This window comes from Prunus avium, chromosome 7, assembly GCF_965620075.1.
Source record: "Prunus avium chromosome 7, drPruAviu1.hap1.1, whole genome shotgun sequence".
In the NCBI taxonomy this organism is placed as follows: Eukaryota; Viridiplantae; Streptophyta; class Magnoliopsida; order Rosales; family Rosaceae; genus Prunus; species Prunus avium.
This window is the reverse complement of record NC_142290.1, coordinates 10,458,501-10,474,490: the sequence shown is the minus strand read 5'-3', so window position 1 is coordinate 10,474,490 and position 15,990 is coordinate 10,458,501. Positions and strand designations below refer to the sequence as shown.

Below are 15,990 nucleotides of genomic sequence, written 5' to 3'. Positions count from 1 at the left end.
ACCTGAAAAACAGCAAAAAATAATTTAGGCAGAAATTCTAGTTTTGACCAAAATAAGAACATAAAAGCTATTTTTCTATTTTCTGGCATTTAAACTCAACCAATGACCAAAAAAACTTCTGTAACACATCTGAAATGTGCTGCAAACATTCTAGGGCTAAAAAAAATGTGAATTTTTTTCTTTGGAACACAAAATCTATTATTTGATGATGCAAAACTTAACAAAAACAAAAAATATGAAAATTATATGAGAAATCACACATAAACTAAAAATAAAAGTTAAGAATGCTTGGGTTGCCTCCCAAGAAGCGCTAAGTTTAAAGTCTTCAGCCAGACGCGGTTCTTTAGATGATTAAACAATAGATGGGGGTGGTGCATCCATGTGCATGCTCTCTTTTCCCAACTCAAAAGATTCATAGTATGGCTTCAAGCGATGTCCGTTCACTTTAAATATGTTTCCCGTCTTGTCATTTTCAATCTCAACTGCACCATGAGGGAAAACATTAGTAACAACAAAAGGACCGTACCATCTAGAACGTAACTTACCTGGGAATAGCCGGAGACGTGAATTGAAGAGCAAGACTTTCTGTCCTATTTCAAAGGTCTTCCTTTGAATTGCTTTGTCATGAAATGCCTTAGTCTTTTCCTTGTAAATTCGTGCACTCTCATAGGCATCATTCCTCATCTCATCCAATTCATTCAATTGGAGTCGCCTTGCATCTCCAGCCTCTTTCATATCGAAATTGAATTTCTTGATTGCCCAAAATGCTCTATGTTCAAGTTCAACCGGAAGGTGACATGCTTTACCATAAACCAAACGAAAAGGAGACATACCAATGGGGGTTTTGTAGGCTGTCCTATATGCCCATAATGCATCATTAAGTCTCAAGCTCCAATCCTTCCGTGTAGGGCTCACGGTTTTCTCCAAGATTTGCTTGATTTCTCGGTTACTAATCTCCACTTGTCCACTTGTTTGGGGATGATAAGGTGTTGAGACCCTATGTGTAATTCCATACCGCTTTAAAAGTGCCTCAAATGACCTATTACAAAAGTGGCTGCCTCCATCGCTGATAATGGCTCTTGGTGTTCCAAACCTAGAAAAGATGTGGTCCTTCACAAAGCTCAAAACAACTTTTGAATCATTAGTCCGGGTAGGAATTGCTTCCACCCATTTAGAGACATAGTCAACAGCAAGAAGGATGTAAATAAAGCCATAAGATGAAGGGAATGGTCCCATAAAATCAATGCCCCACACATCAAATATTTCAACAATAAGGATAGGCGTTAAAGGCATTTGATTCCTAGAGCTAATGTTACCGGTTCTTTGACATCTATCACATGTGGAACAATAAGTATATGCATCTTTGAACAAGCTAGGCCAATAAAAACCACATTGCAATACTTTAAGGGCTGTTTTCTTAGTACCAAAATGTCCACCACATGCAGATGAATGACAAAAGGCAAGTATAGAATTAAATTCAGATTCGGACACGCACCTTCTAACAATCTGATCTGGACAATATTTCCATAAGTATGGATCGTCCCAAACATAATACTTACTTGTTTTCACAAGCTTATCCTTTTGAGCTCGAGTGAGATCCTCTGGAATCAGTTTTGAAGCCTTGTAATTGATAATGTCAGCGTACCAAGGGTCCTTGGCTTCGAAGGTGAAGAGTTGCTCATCGGGGAAACTTTCACGTAGAGGAAGCACGTCCTCTTCTTCATTGGATCCGTGCACCAGCCTACTCAAATGGTCAGCCACCACGTTTTCACTCCCTTTCTTGTCTCTAATCACCAAATCAAATTCTTGAAGCAAGAGAGTCCACCTAATCAGTCGCGGCTTGGCGTCCTTCTTGTGGAGGAGGTACCTAAGTGCTGCATGATCAGAGAATACAATTACCTTAGTGCCAATAAGATATGATCTAAATTTCTCTAAAGCAAAAATAACAGCAAGCAACTCCTTTTCCGTAGTTGAATAATTCAACTGAGCATCATTCAAAGTCCGGGAAGCATAATAGATGGCATGTGGTACGTTGTGCACTCTTTGTCCAAGCACGGCCCCCACTGCATAATCCGAGGCGTCACACATCAACTCAAAGGGAAAATTCCAATCTGGAGGCTGCATGATAGGGGCAGATGTCAAAAGCTCCTTAAGCTTGTTAAATGCAGCCAAGCACTCTTCATTAAACTCGAATTCCACATCTTTGCCAAGCAACCGACATAGGGGCCTTGATATCTTTGAAAAGTCCTTGATGAAACGCCTATAGAACCCTGCATGTCCTAGGAATGACCTAATCTCCTTCACGGTTTTGGGGGGCTGCAAGCTTCTCACAATGTCGATTTTTGCCTTGTCCACTTCAATTCCCCGACAAGAGATAATGTGACCCAAGACAATACCCTGCTGTACCATGAAGTGGCACTTCTCCCAGTTGAGCACTAAATTGCATTCCTGACACCTTTTCAACACTAAAGAAAGGTTGTGAAGACAAATATCAAATGAATCACCAAAAACAGAAAAATCATCCATAAATACCTCGATTATCTCCTCCACCATATCAGAAAAAATTGACATCATGCAACGTTGAAAAGTGGCAGGTGCGTTACATAAACCAAAAGGCATACGCCTATAAGCAAACGTACCAAATGGACAGGTGAAGGTGGTCTTTTCTTGATCTTCCGGAGCAATGGCAATTTGATTGTATCCAGAGTATCCATCCAAGAAGCAATAATGACTATGACCTGCAAGACGCTCAAGCATTTGATCAATAAATGGTAACGGAAAGTGATCCTTACGTGTCGTGGTATTGAGCTTTCTATAATCTATGCATACTCTCCAACCCGTTTGAATTCTTTGAGGCACCAACTCATTGTCTTCATTCTTCACAACGGTAATTCCGGATTTCTTGGGAACAACTTGGACGGGACTCACCCACTTGCTATCCGAAATGGGGTATATAATTCCCACGTCCAAAAGCTTCAAAACTTCCTTCTTAACAACTTCTTTCATCACCGGATTCAGCCTCCTTTGGGCTTCCCTTGTAGGTTTAGATTCTCCTTCCAAAAGGATCCTATGCATGCACTTTGTAGGGCTTATACCTTTGATGTCTGCAATGGTCCAACCTAGGGCAGTCTTGTGCTCCCTTAGAACTCTAATTAGTTTGTCTTCTTCAGATGCACTCAAATTAGAAGCAATGATTACAGGCAGCGTCTTTTCATCACCTAAATATGCATATTTCAAGTTCTCTGGAAGGGGTTTTAGCTCAACCTGTGGTGCTTTCACAATAGAGGGAACAAGCGTATTAGTAGATAACGGAAGAGGCTCAAAAATAGAGTTAGACTTACCTCTTTGGGGAGGCAAGGCCTCAAGCATATTCACGGCTTCAAGTACAGTTGTGTTCCCTTCTTTATTCACAGTTTTGGGGCTTTGGATGAGTGCCCTCTCCAATGGCGTCTCTCCTTGTGATGCATTAAACGTTTCTTGTACCACCTGCTCAAGTACATCTATGGAAAAACAAGCATGATCATCATTAGGATATTTTAAAGCATCTAATACCTTAAACTCCACGGTTTCGTCATCGAATGCCATTGTGAGAGTGCCTTCATACACATCGATTTTTGTCCTTGCTGTTCTCATGAATGGACGTCCTAGAATCAATGGAAGGTCTTTTCCAGGAATAGGAACTTCCTCCATCTCGAGCACTAGAAAGTCGGCTGGAAATATTAGCTCATTCACCTTGACCAAAACATCTTCCAACACTCCCTTAGGATACTTGATTGATCGATCAGCCAATTGTATGCTCACGGAAGTCTTCTTAAGCTCACCTAAATTTAAAGATTCAAAAACAGAAAAAGGCATCAAATTAATTGAAGCACCTAAGTCTAATAAAGCATGTTCAAACCTTTGATTTCCAATGAGACAAGGTATAGTAAAACTCCCTGGATCCTTTAGTTTAGGAGGCAATTTACGCAATAGCACGGCTGAAACTTCTTCACTTAAGGCCACGGTTTCATGCTCCTTGAACTTCCTTTTATTTGTACAAAGATCTTTGAGGAATTTTGCATAGCTTGGAATTTGTTGGATCGCATCGAGCAAGGGAATGTTCACTTGCACTTTTCGGAAAGTCTCTAGGATATCCTTTGAAACTTGCTCCTTCTTTGAATTCAAAAACCTACGAGGAAAAGGAATCTTTGAAGTAATCGAATGATCCACAAGAGAACTTACCTTAGAGTTGTCACTTGGAACCGTAAGCTTGGGAGAGGGGGCAGCCACTGTTTTGGTTGAATTTCTCTCCTCATTGTCATCCTTTCCCACCTCTTTTCCACTTCGAAGAGTAATCGCCTTTGCGGTTTCATGGCCTCCATTAGGATTTGGAATTACTTGGCTTGGAAACTGTCCTGGCTCTCTTTGACTCAAGGAGGCTGCAATTTGTCCAACTTGGTTTTCAAGGCTCTTGATTGCTGTAGACATTTGTGTATGTGTTTGCCTTGTTTCCTGCATAAAACCTTGAGTGCTTAATGCCAAAGAATTAACTAACTCTTCTAAAGACTTACCTTGCCTAGGAGGTGGTGGTGGTGCATTTTGTTGAGGAACAAACTGATTTTGTTGAACTGGGGTTGTTTGCACGTTTTGGTTGTTCTTCCATCCAAAGTTAGGGTGTTGCCGCCATCCCGGATTATAGGTGGTAGAAAATGGATCGTTTCTTGGCTTTTGTTGCTGCATATAGTGTGCTTGAGCCATCTCTTCTCCATCACCATACAAACTTGGACAAGACTCCGTAGGATGTCCGGGATTAGCACACACAGCACACACTTGTGCTTGAGGGATTAACTGCTTAACAAGGTTAGTCAAATTAGCTATTTGAGGACCAATATCACTAGCACTTACCTCATAAACACCTGCTTTCTTTGGGGGAGCTCTCCGATAATTAAATTGTTGAGAGTTTGCTGCAATGTTCTCAAACATCTCCTTAGCTTCAGTAGCACTCTTGTTCATCAAGCCTCCTCCACTAGTAGCATCAACCATCATCCTCTCTGAATCGAGTAATCCCTCATAAAAGTATTGCATAAGTAGCCAATCTTCAATTTGGTGATGAGGGCATGAAGCTAGGAGTCTCTGAAACCGATCCCAATACTCATGAAATGATTCTCCATCTAGTTGCTGCACTCCCATGATCTCCTTCCTAATACGGTTTGTCTTTTGAGCTGGAAAGAACTTTGCAAGGAACTTGGAAGCCAATGCTGTCCATGTAGTGATAGATGCACTAGGTAAAGAATAGAGCCACTCCTTGGCTCGTTCCTTAAGTGAGAATGGAAACAAACGCAATCTGATTGCCTCATCACTAATCCCTCCATTGTGCATAGTCGCGCACACGGCAAAGAAATCCTTGATATGTATGTGAGGATCATCCCCAGGCTTGCCATAGAATTGTGGCAAAAGGTGAATGGTGCCACTCTTGATCTCAAAGGTGGTTGTAGTGGCTGGATACGCAATACATGACGGCTGGTCCAATGCTTTAGGAACCGTGAAATCCTTCAAAGGTCGGGTGAGGTTGTTGAGTGCCAACTCGTCTCCCATCTTGATTGGAAGTGTAGCTTGCGTATCTTTATCTCGATGGAGATAACGAAGTGTGTTCTCTAGTTCAGGGTCGTATGGTATAAGCTTGTAACCTTGCGAACGACGTCCCAGCATATACCTGAAATTGAAAACAAAACTTAATTAGATAAACAATCCCCGGCAACGGCGCCAAAAACTTGTTGGTAATTTTTAACAACAATATTAAAACCTTGCAAGTGCACAAATCAAATGATAGTATAGTAAGCAAGCAAGGGTCATTCCCACAGAGATTGTAATCTAAAGAGATGTTTATCAATGTCACACAAAGAAAACTAGAACACAATTAAACACGAAAACAAAATAAAGATTGAAATCACAAGGACTTCCACACACACGCCAACACCAAGGGGGTTTTGATTTGATTTTGTAAATAAAAGAAAACAAAACAGAATTTAAATTAGAGTTTAAGAGAAATTAGTTTAAAATCAATCAAGAACAATAGCTAGGACTCACTATCCACCTCCAAACAATCAATCAATCCATAAACAACAATAGATAATCAATTTCTAGCAAGCATATGATGACGACACTCACAACAAGATCATGGCATTTGACTCGAGTTGTATGATTCTCTCTTAAGTGTATGTAAAGTGTATGGCATTTACATCAATACGTGTATTCTTAGTTGAAATCCAGTATGGCATTTACTCAATTTAACAATCAAGAATCCATTAAGATCAAAGAGAATATGAGTGTCACAAAAACCCTAAAACATGGCATTTGTTATTAGGAATTCAAGAATCGATTTCTCATAACTAGTTCTTAACCCAATTATTCGTTGCAAACAAGAACACATTCAATATGGCAATTGACCTATGGTCTACAACAATTTAATTCCGATACATGCTTTAAAGTTAGCTACTCAAAGAAACAAAATATCAGAATTCACATAACATCGAGAAACCGAAATCATCCCGCTTGTAGAAACTGAAAAATCCATTCAAACTTGTTTATAGAATTGAAATCATGTTTAGGGCTTCAAGATTAAGCCCTAACTAACAAGAAATTAGTTACTCATGTTCTGGGATGAACTCAAAAATAAATACATAAGAACTGAAAATTAAAAGAAGAAAGGAAAAGAAAGAACTCGCTGGCAGCTTTTTCCTCTTGCGCGGTTGATCTCCTTCGGACCTGAATCCTCTTGATGGGGCCTTGGCTGGCCTTTTATATGACTTAAATCAAAGTCCTAAACCCTAAAATTTACTGAAAAGTCGTCCAAGAAGTCTTGGTAAACAAGGAATCCAAATAGGAAAGTAAAGATCACAATTCCTAACTCCACAGGGAAATACAGCTCAGCTCAATTGTCACACGATTTGGGGATCTTCGGCCTTCTAGAAAAATCAGGAAAAATATATTTTAGAAAGATAAATGTCTTATCTTTCCAACCATATATAGCACGTAACTTGGAAAATTCGGGAAGGCTTCCGTTTCTTCATATTCACGTAACATGTACGAAACTGTCCTGTCTGCACGTGGGCTAACTTTACTTGTAATACTGTACCAATTGGCTCGGTAGAAAATTCTGGAAAAATCACAGATTCAACTTCAAGGTGTTAGCTTTCATCTCCAATTGACCTTGCACTAAAATTCCTCCGAAAAGTTGATTTTCCCTTAAAATCCTTCTAAGAGCGCAGAAAAGCTGAAAATCAGAAAAGTGAAGTAATAAGCCCTTTTTAAGTCTAATTCTTCTACAAAGCCTAAGTAAAGAGAGTACATAAATGAGTATATTTATGGACTTATCAAATACCCACAACTTAGATTTTGCTAGTCCTCGAGCAAAACAACACAGAAAATAAAAACAAAAGAACAAAGACTCAACGCAAACAAGCGATTGACTAACTTCCCAATATTGATCTCAGAGATAATCACCAACCGTTAGCTAACTTCCAAGAAATAAGCAACAATAACTCAAGACATTATCAAAGGGTTAACCAAACTTTAGTTGAACAACTTGGAGTGTCGTGTGTGACATAGCCAACATTAACATAACTACGACTTATGCTTCACAAAAGTTAAATAACCAAATAAGAACAAGCTTTGACTTCAATTCTCACCAAGGATGTTCACTCCAATGACAGCACTCGAAAGGCAGTTCTTTCCAAATTGGAGTGGTTCGGGAAATTCATAGTTCTAAAGATTGTATTTCACTCAAAACTCACCAAATGAATCCTCCCTCCATATTATAATGTTGCCCAAGTTTTGGGCTCGATCCGAAATCAATCGGTGTAAGAAAGTGGACAATTCAAGTTCAAAGGCAGTTCGTTCCAAATTGGAGTGGTTTGGGTAATTCATAGTTCTAGCGATAGTATTTCACTCAAAACACACCAAATGACTCCTCCCACCTTATTATGATGTTGCCCACGTTTTGGGCTCGATCCGATACCAATAGGTGTGAGAAATTGGACAATTCAAGTTCAACGGCAGTTCGTTCCTAATTGGAGTCGTTGGTGTATTCAACACTTCTAGCGATTGGATTTCACTCAAAACTCACGAAATGACTCCTCCCACCATATTATGAAGTAGCCCAAGTTTTGGGCTCGATCCGAAATAAATACGTGTAAGAAATTGGACAATTCAAGTTCAATGGCAGTTAGTTCCAAACTGGAGTGGTTGGGATAATTCATAGTTCTACCGATTGGATTTCACTCAAAACTCACCAAATGACACCTCCCACCATATTATGATGTTTCCCAAGTTTTGGGCTCGATCCGAAATCAATAGGTGTGAGAAATTGGACAATTCAAGTTCAACGACAGTTCGTTCCTAATTGGAGTCGTTGGTGTATTCCGTACTTCTAGCGATTGGATTTCACTCAAAACTCACCAAATGACTCCTCCCACCATATTATGATGTTGCCGAAGTTTTGGGATCGATCCGAAATCAATAGGTGTAAGAAATTAGACAATTCAAGTTCAAAGGCAGTTCGTTCCAAATTCGAGTGGTTGGGGTAATTCATATTTCTGGCGATTGGATTTCACTCAAAACACACCAAATGACTCCTCCCACCATTTTATGATGTTGTCCAGGTTTTGGGCTCGATCCGATATCAATAGGTGTGAGAAATTGGACAATTCAAGTTCAACGGCAGTTCGTTCCTAATTGGAGTGGTTGGTGTATTTCAAACTTCTAGCGATTGGATTTCACTCAAAACTCACCAAACGACTCCTCCCACCATATTATGATGTTGCCCAAGTTTTGGGCTCGATCCGAAATCAATAGGTGTGAGAAATTGGACAATTCAAGTTCAACGGCAGTTCGTTCCTAATTGGAGTGGTTGGTGTATTCCATACTTCTAGTGATTGGATTTCACTCAAAACACACCAAATGACTCCCCCAACCATATTATGATGTTGCCCATGTTTTGGGCTCGATCCGAAATCAATAGGTGTAAGAAATTGGACAATTCAAGTTCATAGGCAGTTCGTTCCAAATTGGAGTGGTTGGGGTAATTCATAGTTCTGGCGATTGGATTTCATTCAAAACACACCAAATGACTCCTCCCACCATATTATGATGTTGCCCAAGTTTTGGGCTCGATCCGAAATCAATAGGTGTGAGAAATTGGACAATTCAAGTTCAAAGGCAGTTCGTTCCAAATTGGAGTGGGTCGGGTAATTCATAGTTCTTGCGAATGGATTTCACTCAAAACACACCAAATGACTCCTCCCACCATATGATGATGTTGCCCAAGTTTTGGGCTTGATCCGAAATCAACAGGTGTGAGAAATTGGACAATTCAAGTTCAACAGCAGTTCGTTCCTAATTGGAGTGGTTGGTGTATTCCATACTTCTAGTGATTGGATTTCACTCAAAACTCACCAAATGACTCCTCCCACTATATTATGATGTTGCCCAAGTTTTGGGCTCGATCCGAAATCAATAGGTATGAGAAATTCGTGAATTCAAGTTCAACGGCAATTCGTTCCTAATTGGAGTGGTTGGTATATTCCATAGTTCTAGCAATTGGATTTCACTCAAAACTCACCAAATGACTACTCCAACCATATTATGATGTTGCCCAAGTTTTGGGCTCGATCGGAAATCAATGGGTGTATGAAATTGGACAATTCAAGTTCAAAGGCAGTTCGTTCCAAATTGGAGTGGTTGGGGTAATTCATAGTTCTGGCGATTGGAGTGGTTGGGGTAATTCTATTTTCGGCAGTCAACTTGCGAGGCCCAAAACGTACACTTATATTACTCAGATGGTAATGCATTCTTCATCAAAGTTGTTCCAATGGGTGTCTATTATGACATATCTAAATTTGAGCCTCATTGGATACATATTGAAATCTCAGGCCTTCATACACCAAGCCTGGTTCAGCAGCATCTTTTATTTCCAGCAACCAAAAGAAAACCCACCTGGGTTGGCAGCAAAAGGCAGCCACAATTGAACACCCATGTGAAGAAAGCTTGAGGTGCAGCAAAAGAAGTATGGGATGGGATTGATTCCAACCACACTAACATAGACAAGATGAAGTGGGAGTTATGGGTTGTATTAAATGAGGAATGGTGGTGTTGGATTTCATCATGATGTTCCTCCCTCTTAGCCCTATAAATAGAAGAGTCTTCAAGCTACAAACTTCACTTCAGCCATCCTCCACACTTCCATCATTCCATCAACACATCCAGAAATCATCCTCATACATTCCCACAACCCCAAACACTCAAGCAATCAACCCAATACTCTAAACTGCCCCAAAATCACCAAAACAGCTCCAGAAAACCTCCCTTCCATTTCCCTACGAATTTCCTCTTTCTCAGCCATCACCACTCACTCAAACTCATCCCAAATCACCTCCATATCCTTCATACATCCTTCTAGACGTGGAGAAGCTCTTGGAGAAGCATTGGACACCACAAGAACTTCAGAAAAGGGTTTTTCTACTCTTATGGCATTCATTATGTTTTCCCATTTCTGTTTTAGTTTCTTTTCCATTATGAGTAGCTAAATCCATAACTAGGGCTTCGATGTAACCTAACATGAATATTCTGGGTTTATAAGTTTGAAGTTTGGAGTTTCAAGTTTGATTCATGATTCATGTTCTTATTCATTATGCTTATAAGTTAACATGCTTGTTTGAATGATTGATCACCATTAGAACTTGTTTGTTAACTATCTTGGTTTGAATTAAGAGTAAACACCATGCTTTAATTTGAATTGAACTATGAATAGGAAGAGTATGTATGGACATTCGACAACAGGGATTAGATACATGCTTGGTTGTTTAAATTGTTCTTCTATGCTTAATGGGTTCCTAATGCTTAATTTTAGGTTAGACAACAAATGATCAAATTAGGGAATTAGGAACACAAGGTTAGGACCAAACACCATGGCCTAATCATACTTTAGCTAGAATCAATCTTTGAATCTGAATTAGACTTGTTACTTGACTCCTTATAACCCAGAATTGAATTGTTATGGTGATTCGAATGCCCTAGTCTCCAAATCTGTTTTCCATCTCTTAAAACCACTCTTTGTTACATTTGTTTACTTGTTTTTGTTTGCAATTTCATTTTGCTTATTTTGTTCAACAATCACAACCACTCTTGCTTTAAATTCTGTTTTAGACATAACCTCCTACTTTCTTGAATTTGGTAAGCTAAGTACATAACTAGTTTTAACTTCTCAGTCTTCGTGGGTACGACCTCGTACTTGTCTTGCTATACTACTAATTGCCCCGTACAATTGCGAGTTAACATAATAATTAACAACAAATTTTGGCGCCGTTGCCGGGGACTGAACGAAAGTTCTTCCCTGATTATGTGCCCAAGGTTACCCTATTCTTTTTAGTGTTTCTAATTAATCTAATTTTCTGTTTCAGGTAGTTTATGTCTAAAAAGCCATTACTTGAACAAGTGAGGTCTTCATTCCAACGTTCTAGATCTTTGAACGCAGGACCATCGTTGCAACCCAGACGAGTGACCTCTGAAATTCAGAGTCGTCTAGAAAGAGAGTTGTCAACTGCAAAAGAGCAAGCTCTGGCCACATTTTCAAGTCTTGCTCTCCACACTGAACTTCCTGGTTCTTCACTTTCAAATTCGGAAGCAAGTTCAGACCAAGAAGAAGAAGAAGAGATGGCTGCCAATGAGTTCATGGGAGAACTTGATATCCCAACGATTCCAGCATCTCCTTCAAGCATTTTGCTGCCCACTGTAGCTCGAAATTATGAGCTTAAATCTTCTCATCTTAATATGCTGCCTTCCTTTTATGGTTTACCTAATGAAGATCCATTAACTCATATAAAGGATATTTTTAATGTTGTGAGTTCTTTTCCCTTGACAGGTGTGACAGAAGAAGATCAACTTTGAATGAGAGTGTTTCCATACACTTTGAAGGATAAGGCGAAATATTGGTTGAATTCTTTGAAGCCTGGTTCACTCACTACATGGGCTGCCATTCAAAAGAAGTTCTTGGAGAAATACTTCTCCACGCAAAAGACCAACATGCTTAGGGATAAGATCTTGTTATTTGCACAGCAAGATGACGAGTCGTTTTGTGAAGCATGGGAGAGGTTCAATGGGCTGCTCAATCAATGTCCTCATCATGGGATTCCATTGAAGCTTCAAATGCGTTTGTTTTATAAAGGACTAACCCCTTCTAGTCATAATATTGTCACGAATTTTGCAGGTGGTTCTTATAAAACCAAAACTCCAGAAGAAATGTACGAACTCTTTGAGGAGATAGCAATGGAGACCCAACATACGAATACAAGAGGTAAACGTGTTGTTAGTGGTTCTAATGATGCTTCTAGTGTGCAGATTTCAAAACTGGAACAAAAGCTAGATGCTCTTCTTGCATTAAACTCAAGAAGCCCTCCGAAGGAAGTGTGTAGTATTTGCGAAACTCCTGACCATGCTACCATAGCTTGTCCACTTGGGGCTGGATATCCAGAATTTGTGCAAGAGCAAGCTAAGTTGGTAAATTCCTACAACCAAGGTCCAAGAAATGATCCATACTCTCAAAGTTATAATCCAGGTTGGAGGAATCATCCAAACTTTTCATGGAAGAATACTCAGAATCAAGCCAATCCCCCTTCATTCCAAAAGCCACAACAAATGTCATCATTGGAGGATATAGTTAAGCAGATGGCAATCAACCAATCCAATTTCCAGCAAACTACACAAGCTGCCATTGCCAAATTGGAAGTTCAAATAGGCCAATTAGCTGCTGAAATAACTCAAAGAGCACCTGGGAAATGACCAAGCCAAACCGAGATCAATCCAAAGAACCAAGAAGCCAAGGCCATTCATGTGCTCAGATCAGGTAAGATCATTGATAATAAAGTTGATTCTAATCTTTCAAATGATGTTGTGATTGTAGAAGATGAAGAGGAGGAGACCACAGCTACAGAAGGGGAACATCTCAAAACTTCTCAATCTGCTCCTAATGCCAAATCAGATTCTCAAGAATCCAAACAATTCCAATTGCATAAGAGAGATGACAAATTTGTGCCACCACATCTTCAAGAAGATAGATACGTGCCACCCGCTCCATATGTTCCACCGATTCCATTTCCAGGCCGTCTTAAGAAAGCAAAGCAAGATAAGGCTTTTAAAGAGATATATGATATTTTGAGTAAAGTTAATATCAATTTGCCTTTGCTTGATGTTATTGAACAGATTCCTGCATATGGAAAGTTCATCAAGGACTTGAAAACTCACAAGCTCAATTTCGCTCCAAATGAAGATGTAAAGCTTGACCAGAATGTAAGTGCTGTGTTGCAAAGGAAGCTTCCACCAAAACTAGTTGATCCTGGCAGCTTTGACATTCCCATTAACATTGGAGGCAAGAAGGTTGGAAGAGCCATGTTGGACTTGGGAGCAAGTATCAACCTAATGCCATATTCATTGTATCAAAAGCTTGGCTTAGAAGGGATGAAGAAGACTTCAGTACGACTTGAACTAGCTGATCATTCTATAAAATATCCAAAAGGTATTGTAGAAGATATTTTAGTTCAAGTTAATACACTAATTCTCCCTGCTGATTTTGTAGTGATGGACATGGAAGACAATCCAAATGGAGATCATGTTGATCGCATTCTCCTAGGTAGGCCATTCATGGCCACTGCAGACATAGTTATCAAAGTGAAAGATAGCACCCTTTCCATGACTGTTCTGGGTGAAACTGTTGAATTTAAAATGCTTAATGTTCTATCCCAACCTTCTATCTCTCTTGATTCTTGCTTTTCAATTGATGTTGTGGATCATGAGGTTTCTTCCAAAATTTTGCAGAGAAAGTCTAATGATGCTCTAGAAGCTGTCTTAACACAAGAAGAGGAAGATCTTTGTGAACCAGAGTTCCAAGAAGTGGTGGCTGCCTTAGAAGTGTTTCAACCATACCCACCATCCTTTAGGCCACCACTCGAGCCTCTTGGACCATCATCCACGAAATTGGAGCCATCCATTATCACCCCACCAAAGCTAGAACTTAAACCACTGCCCAATCATCTTAAATATACTTATTTGGGTGCTAACAAAACTCTCCCTGTTATAATTGCTGCAGGTCTCACCTCACATGAAGAAGAGAGCTTAATTAAGGTTCTAAAAGAGCATAAAACAGCCATTGGGTGGACCATAGCAGACATCAAAGGAATTAGTCCAAGCATGTGCATGCACCGGATTCTAATGGAAGAAGACAGCAAACCATCCCGTGATGCCCAAAGGAGGCTAAATCCCAACAATGAAAGAGGTGGTTAGAGCTGAAGTTTTAAAGCTACTCGATGTAGGAATCATCTACCCAATTTCAGATTCTAAGTGGGTGAGCCCTGTACAAGTTGTTCCGAAGAAGTCCGGAATCACCGTTGTGAAGAATGAGAAGAATGAGATAGTTCCTACACGAACTATCACTGGTTGGAGAGTTTGCATTGATTACAGGAAGTTGAACACATCTACTAGAAAAGATCATTTCCCCTTGCCTTTTATTGATCAAATGCTTGAACGTTTATCTGGCCATGCTTACTATTGTTTTCTTGATGGTTTTTCAGGTTATAATTAAATTCCCATTGCTCCGGAAGACCAAGAGAAAACCACATTCACATGCCCATTTGGTACGTTTGCTTATAGAAGGATGCCATTCGGTTTGTGCAATGCCCCAGCAACTTTCCAAAGATGCATGATGGCAATCTTTTCAGATATGGTGGAACGATTCATTGAGGTATTTATGGATGATTTTTCAGTTTTTGGTTCCTCTTTTGATGATTGTCTTCACCACTTGTCTCTAGTGCTTAAAAGATGCCAGGAAACAAATCTGATTTTGAATTGGGAAAAGTGTCACTTCATGGTGAGGCAAGGCATTGTGCTAGGCCATGTGATTTCAAGCAAGGGAATTGAAGTGGATAAAGGCCAAGATCGATCTCATCTCAAATCTGCCACCCCCTACCTCTGTGAAAGGAGTTAGAAGCTTTCTGGGTCATGCTGGATTCTATAGAAGGTTCATCAAAAATTTCTCAAGCATTACAAGGCCATTGTGTAATCTCCTTGCTAAGGATGCTGTTTTTGAGTTTAATGAACCTTGCATGGAAGCCTTTACTACCTTGAAGAGGGAGCTAACTTCAGCCCCTATTATCATAGCTCCAAATTGGTCTTTACCATTTGAAATAATGTGTGATGCCTCTGACTTTGCTATTGGTGCAGTTTTAGGTCAAAAGAAGAACAAGCTCCCCCATGTGATTCATTATGCTAGTCGGACCTTGAATGATGCTCAAATCAACTACTCCACAACAGAGAAGGAGTTCCTTGCTGTGGTTTTTGCTTTAGAAAAATTTCGTTCTTATCTTGTTGGTTCTAAAGTAATTGTTTATTCTGACCATGCAGCTCTTAGATACTTGCTCACTAAGAAGGACGCCAAACCGCGCTTGATTAGATGGATTCTCTTGCTGCAAGAGTTCGATTTGGAAATTCGAGACAAGAACGGATGTGAGAATGTGGTAGCTGATCATTTGAGCAGAATTGTGGTTGAAGAAAAAGGAGGAGCTGTGCTACCCTTGAATGAGACTTTCCCTGATGAACAACTATATGCTGCCCAAGTCAAAGAACCATGGTATGCTGATTTTGTTAATTATCTTGCTTGTGGTGTTCTTAGAAATGATCTAACTTCTCAGGACAAGAAGAAGTTCTTTTCCATGGTGAAACATTATGTCTGGGATGAACCTTTCTTATTCAAGCATTGCCCGGATCAACTCATCAGAAGATGTGTTCCAGAAGAAGAGCAAGAAAGCATACTTAGGCATAGCCACGAATTGGCTTGTGGAGGTCACTTTGGAGCTAAGAAAACAGCACTTAAAATTCTCCAATCTGGTTTCTTTTGGCCCACTCTATTCAAAGATGCGTTTAATTTTTGTGTTAAGTGTGATAGGTGTCAAAGGATGGGGAACATAA

General features: G+C 39.8%; 1 protein-coding gene and 1 non-coding gene across 2 annotated transcripts; both read right to left on the bottom strand.

Annotated features, from left to right (window-relative positions):
* Positions 1–341: 341 nt before the first annotated feature.
* On the bottom strand, positions 342–5,970 carry LOC148293000 (uncharacterized). The gene has a single exon (XM_088256092.1). It carries the CDS (start codon positions 5,686–5,688, stop codon positions 352–354), a length of 5,337 nt encoding a protein of 1,778 aa, XP_088112218.1. The 5' UTR covers positions 5,689–5,970; the 3' UTR covers positions 342–351.
* A 6,087-nt stretch (positions 5,971–12,057) lies between these two features.
* On the bottom strand, positions 12,058–12,164 carry LOC148292999 (small nucleolar RNA R71). Its single transcript, XR_015825914.1, has one exon. It is a non-coding gene; the product is annotated as a small nucleolar RNA R71 (small nucleolar RNA).
* Positions 12,165–15,990: the final 3,826 nt, after the last annotated feature.

Bases quoted from the DNA above. Each gene is read 5' to 3' on its own strand.
- LOC148293000 (XM_088256092.1), bottom strand. From the start codon at position 5,688: ATGCTGGGACGTCGTTCGCAAGGTTACAAGCTTATACCATACGACCCT.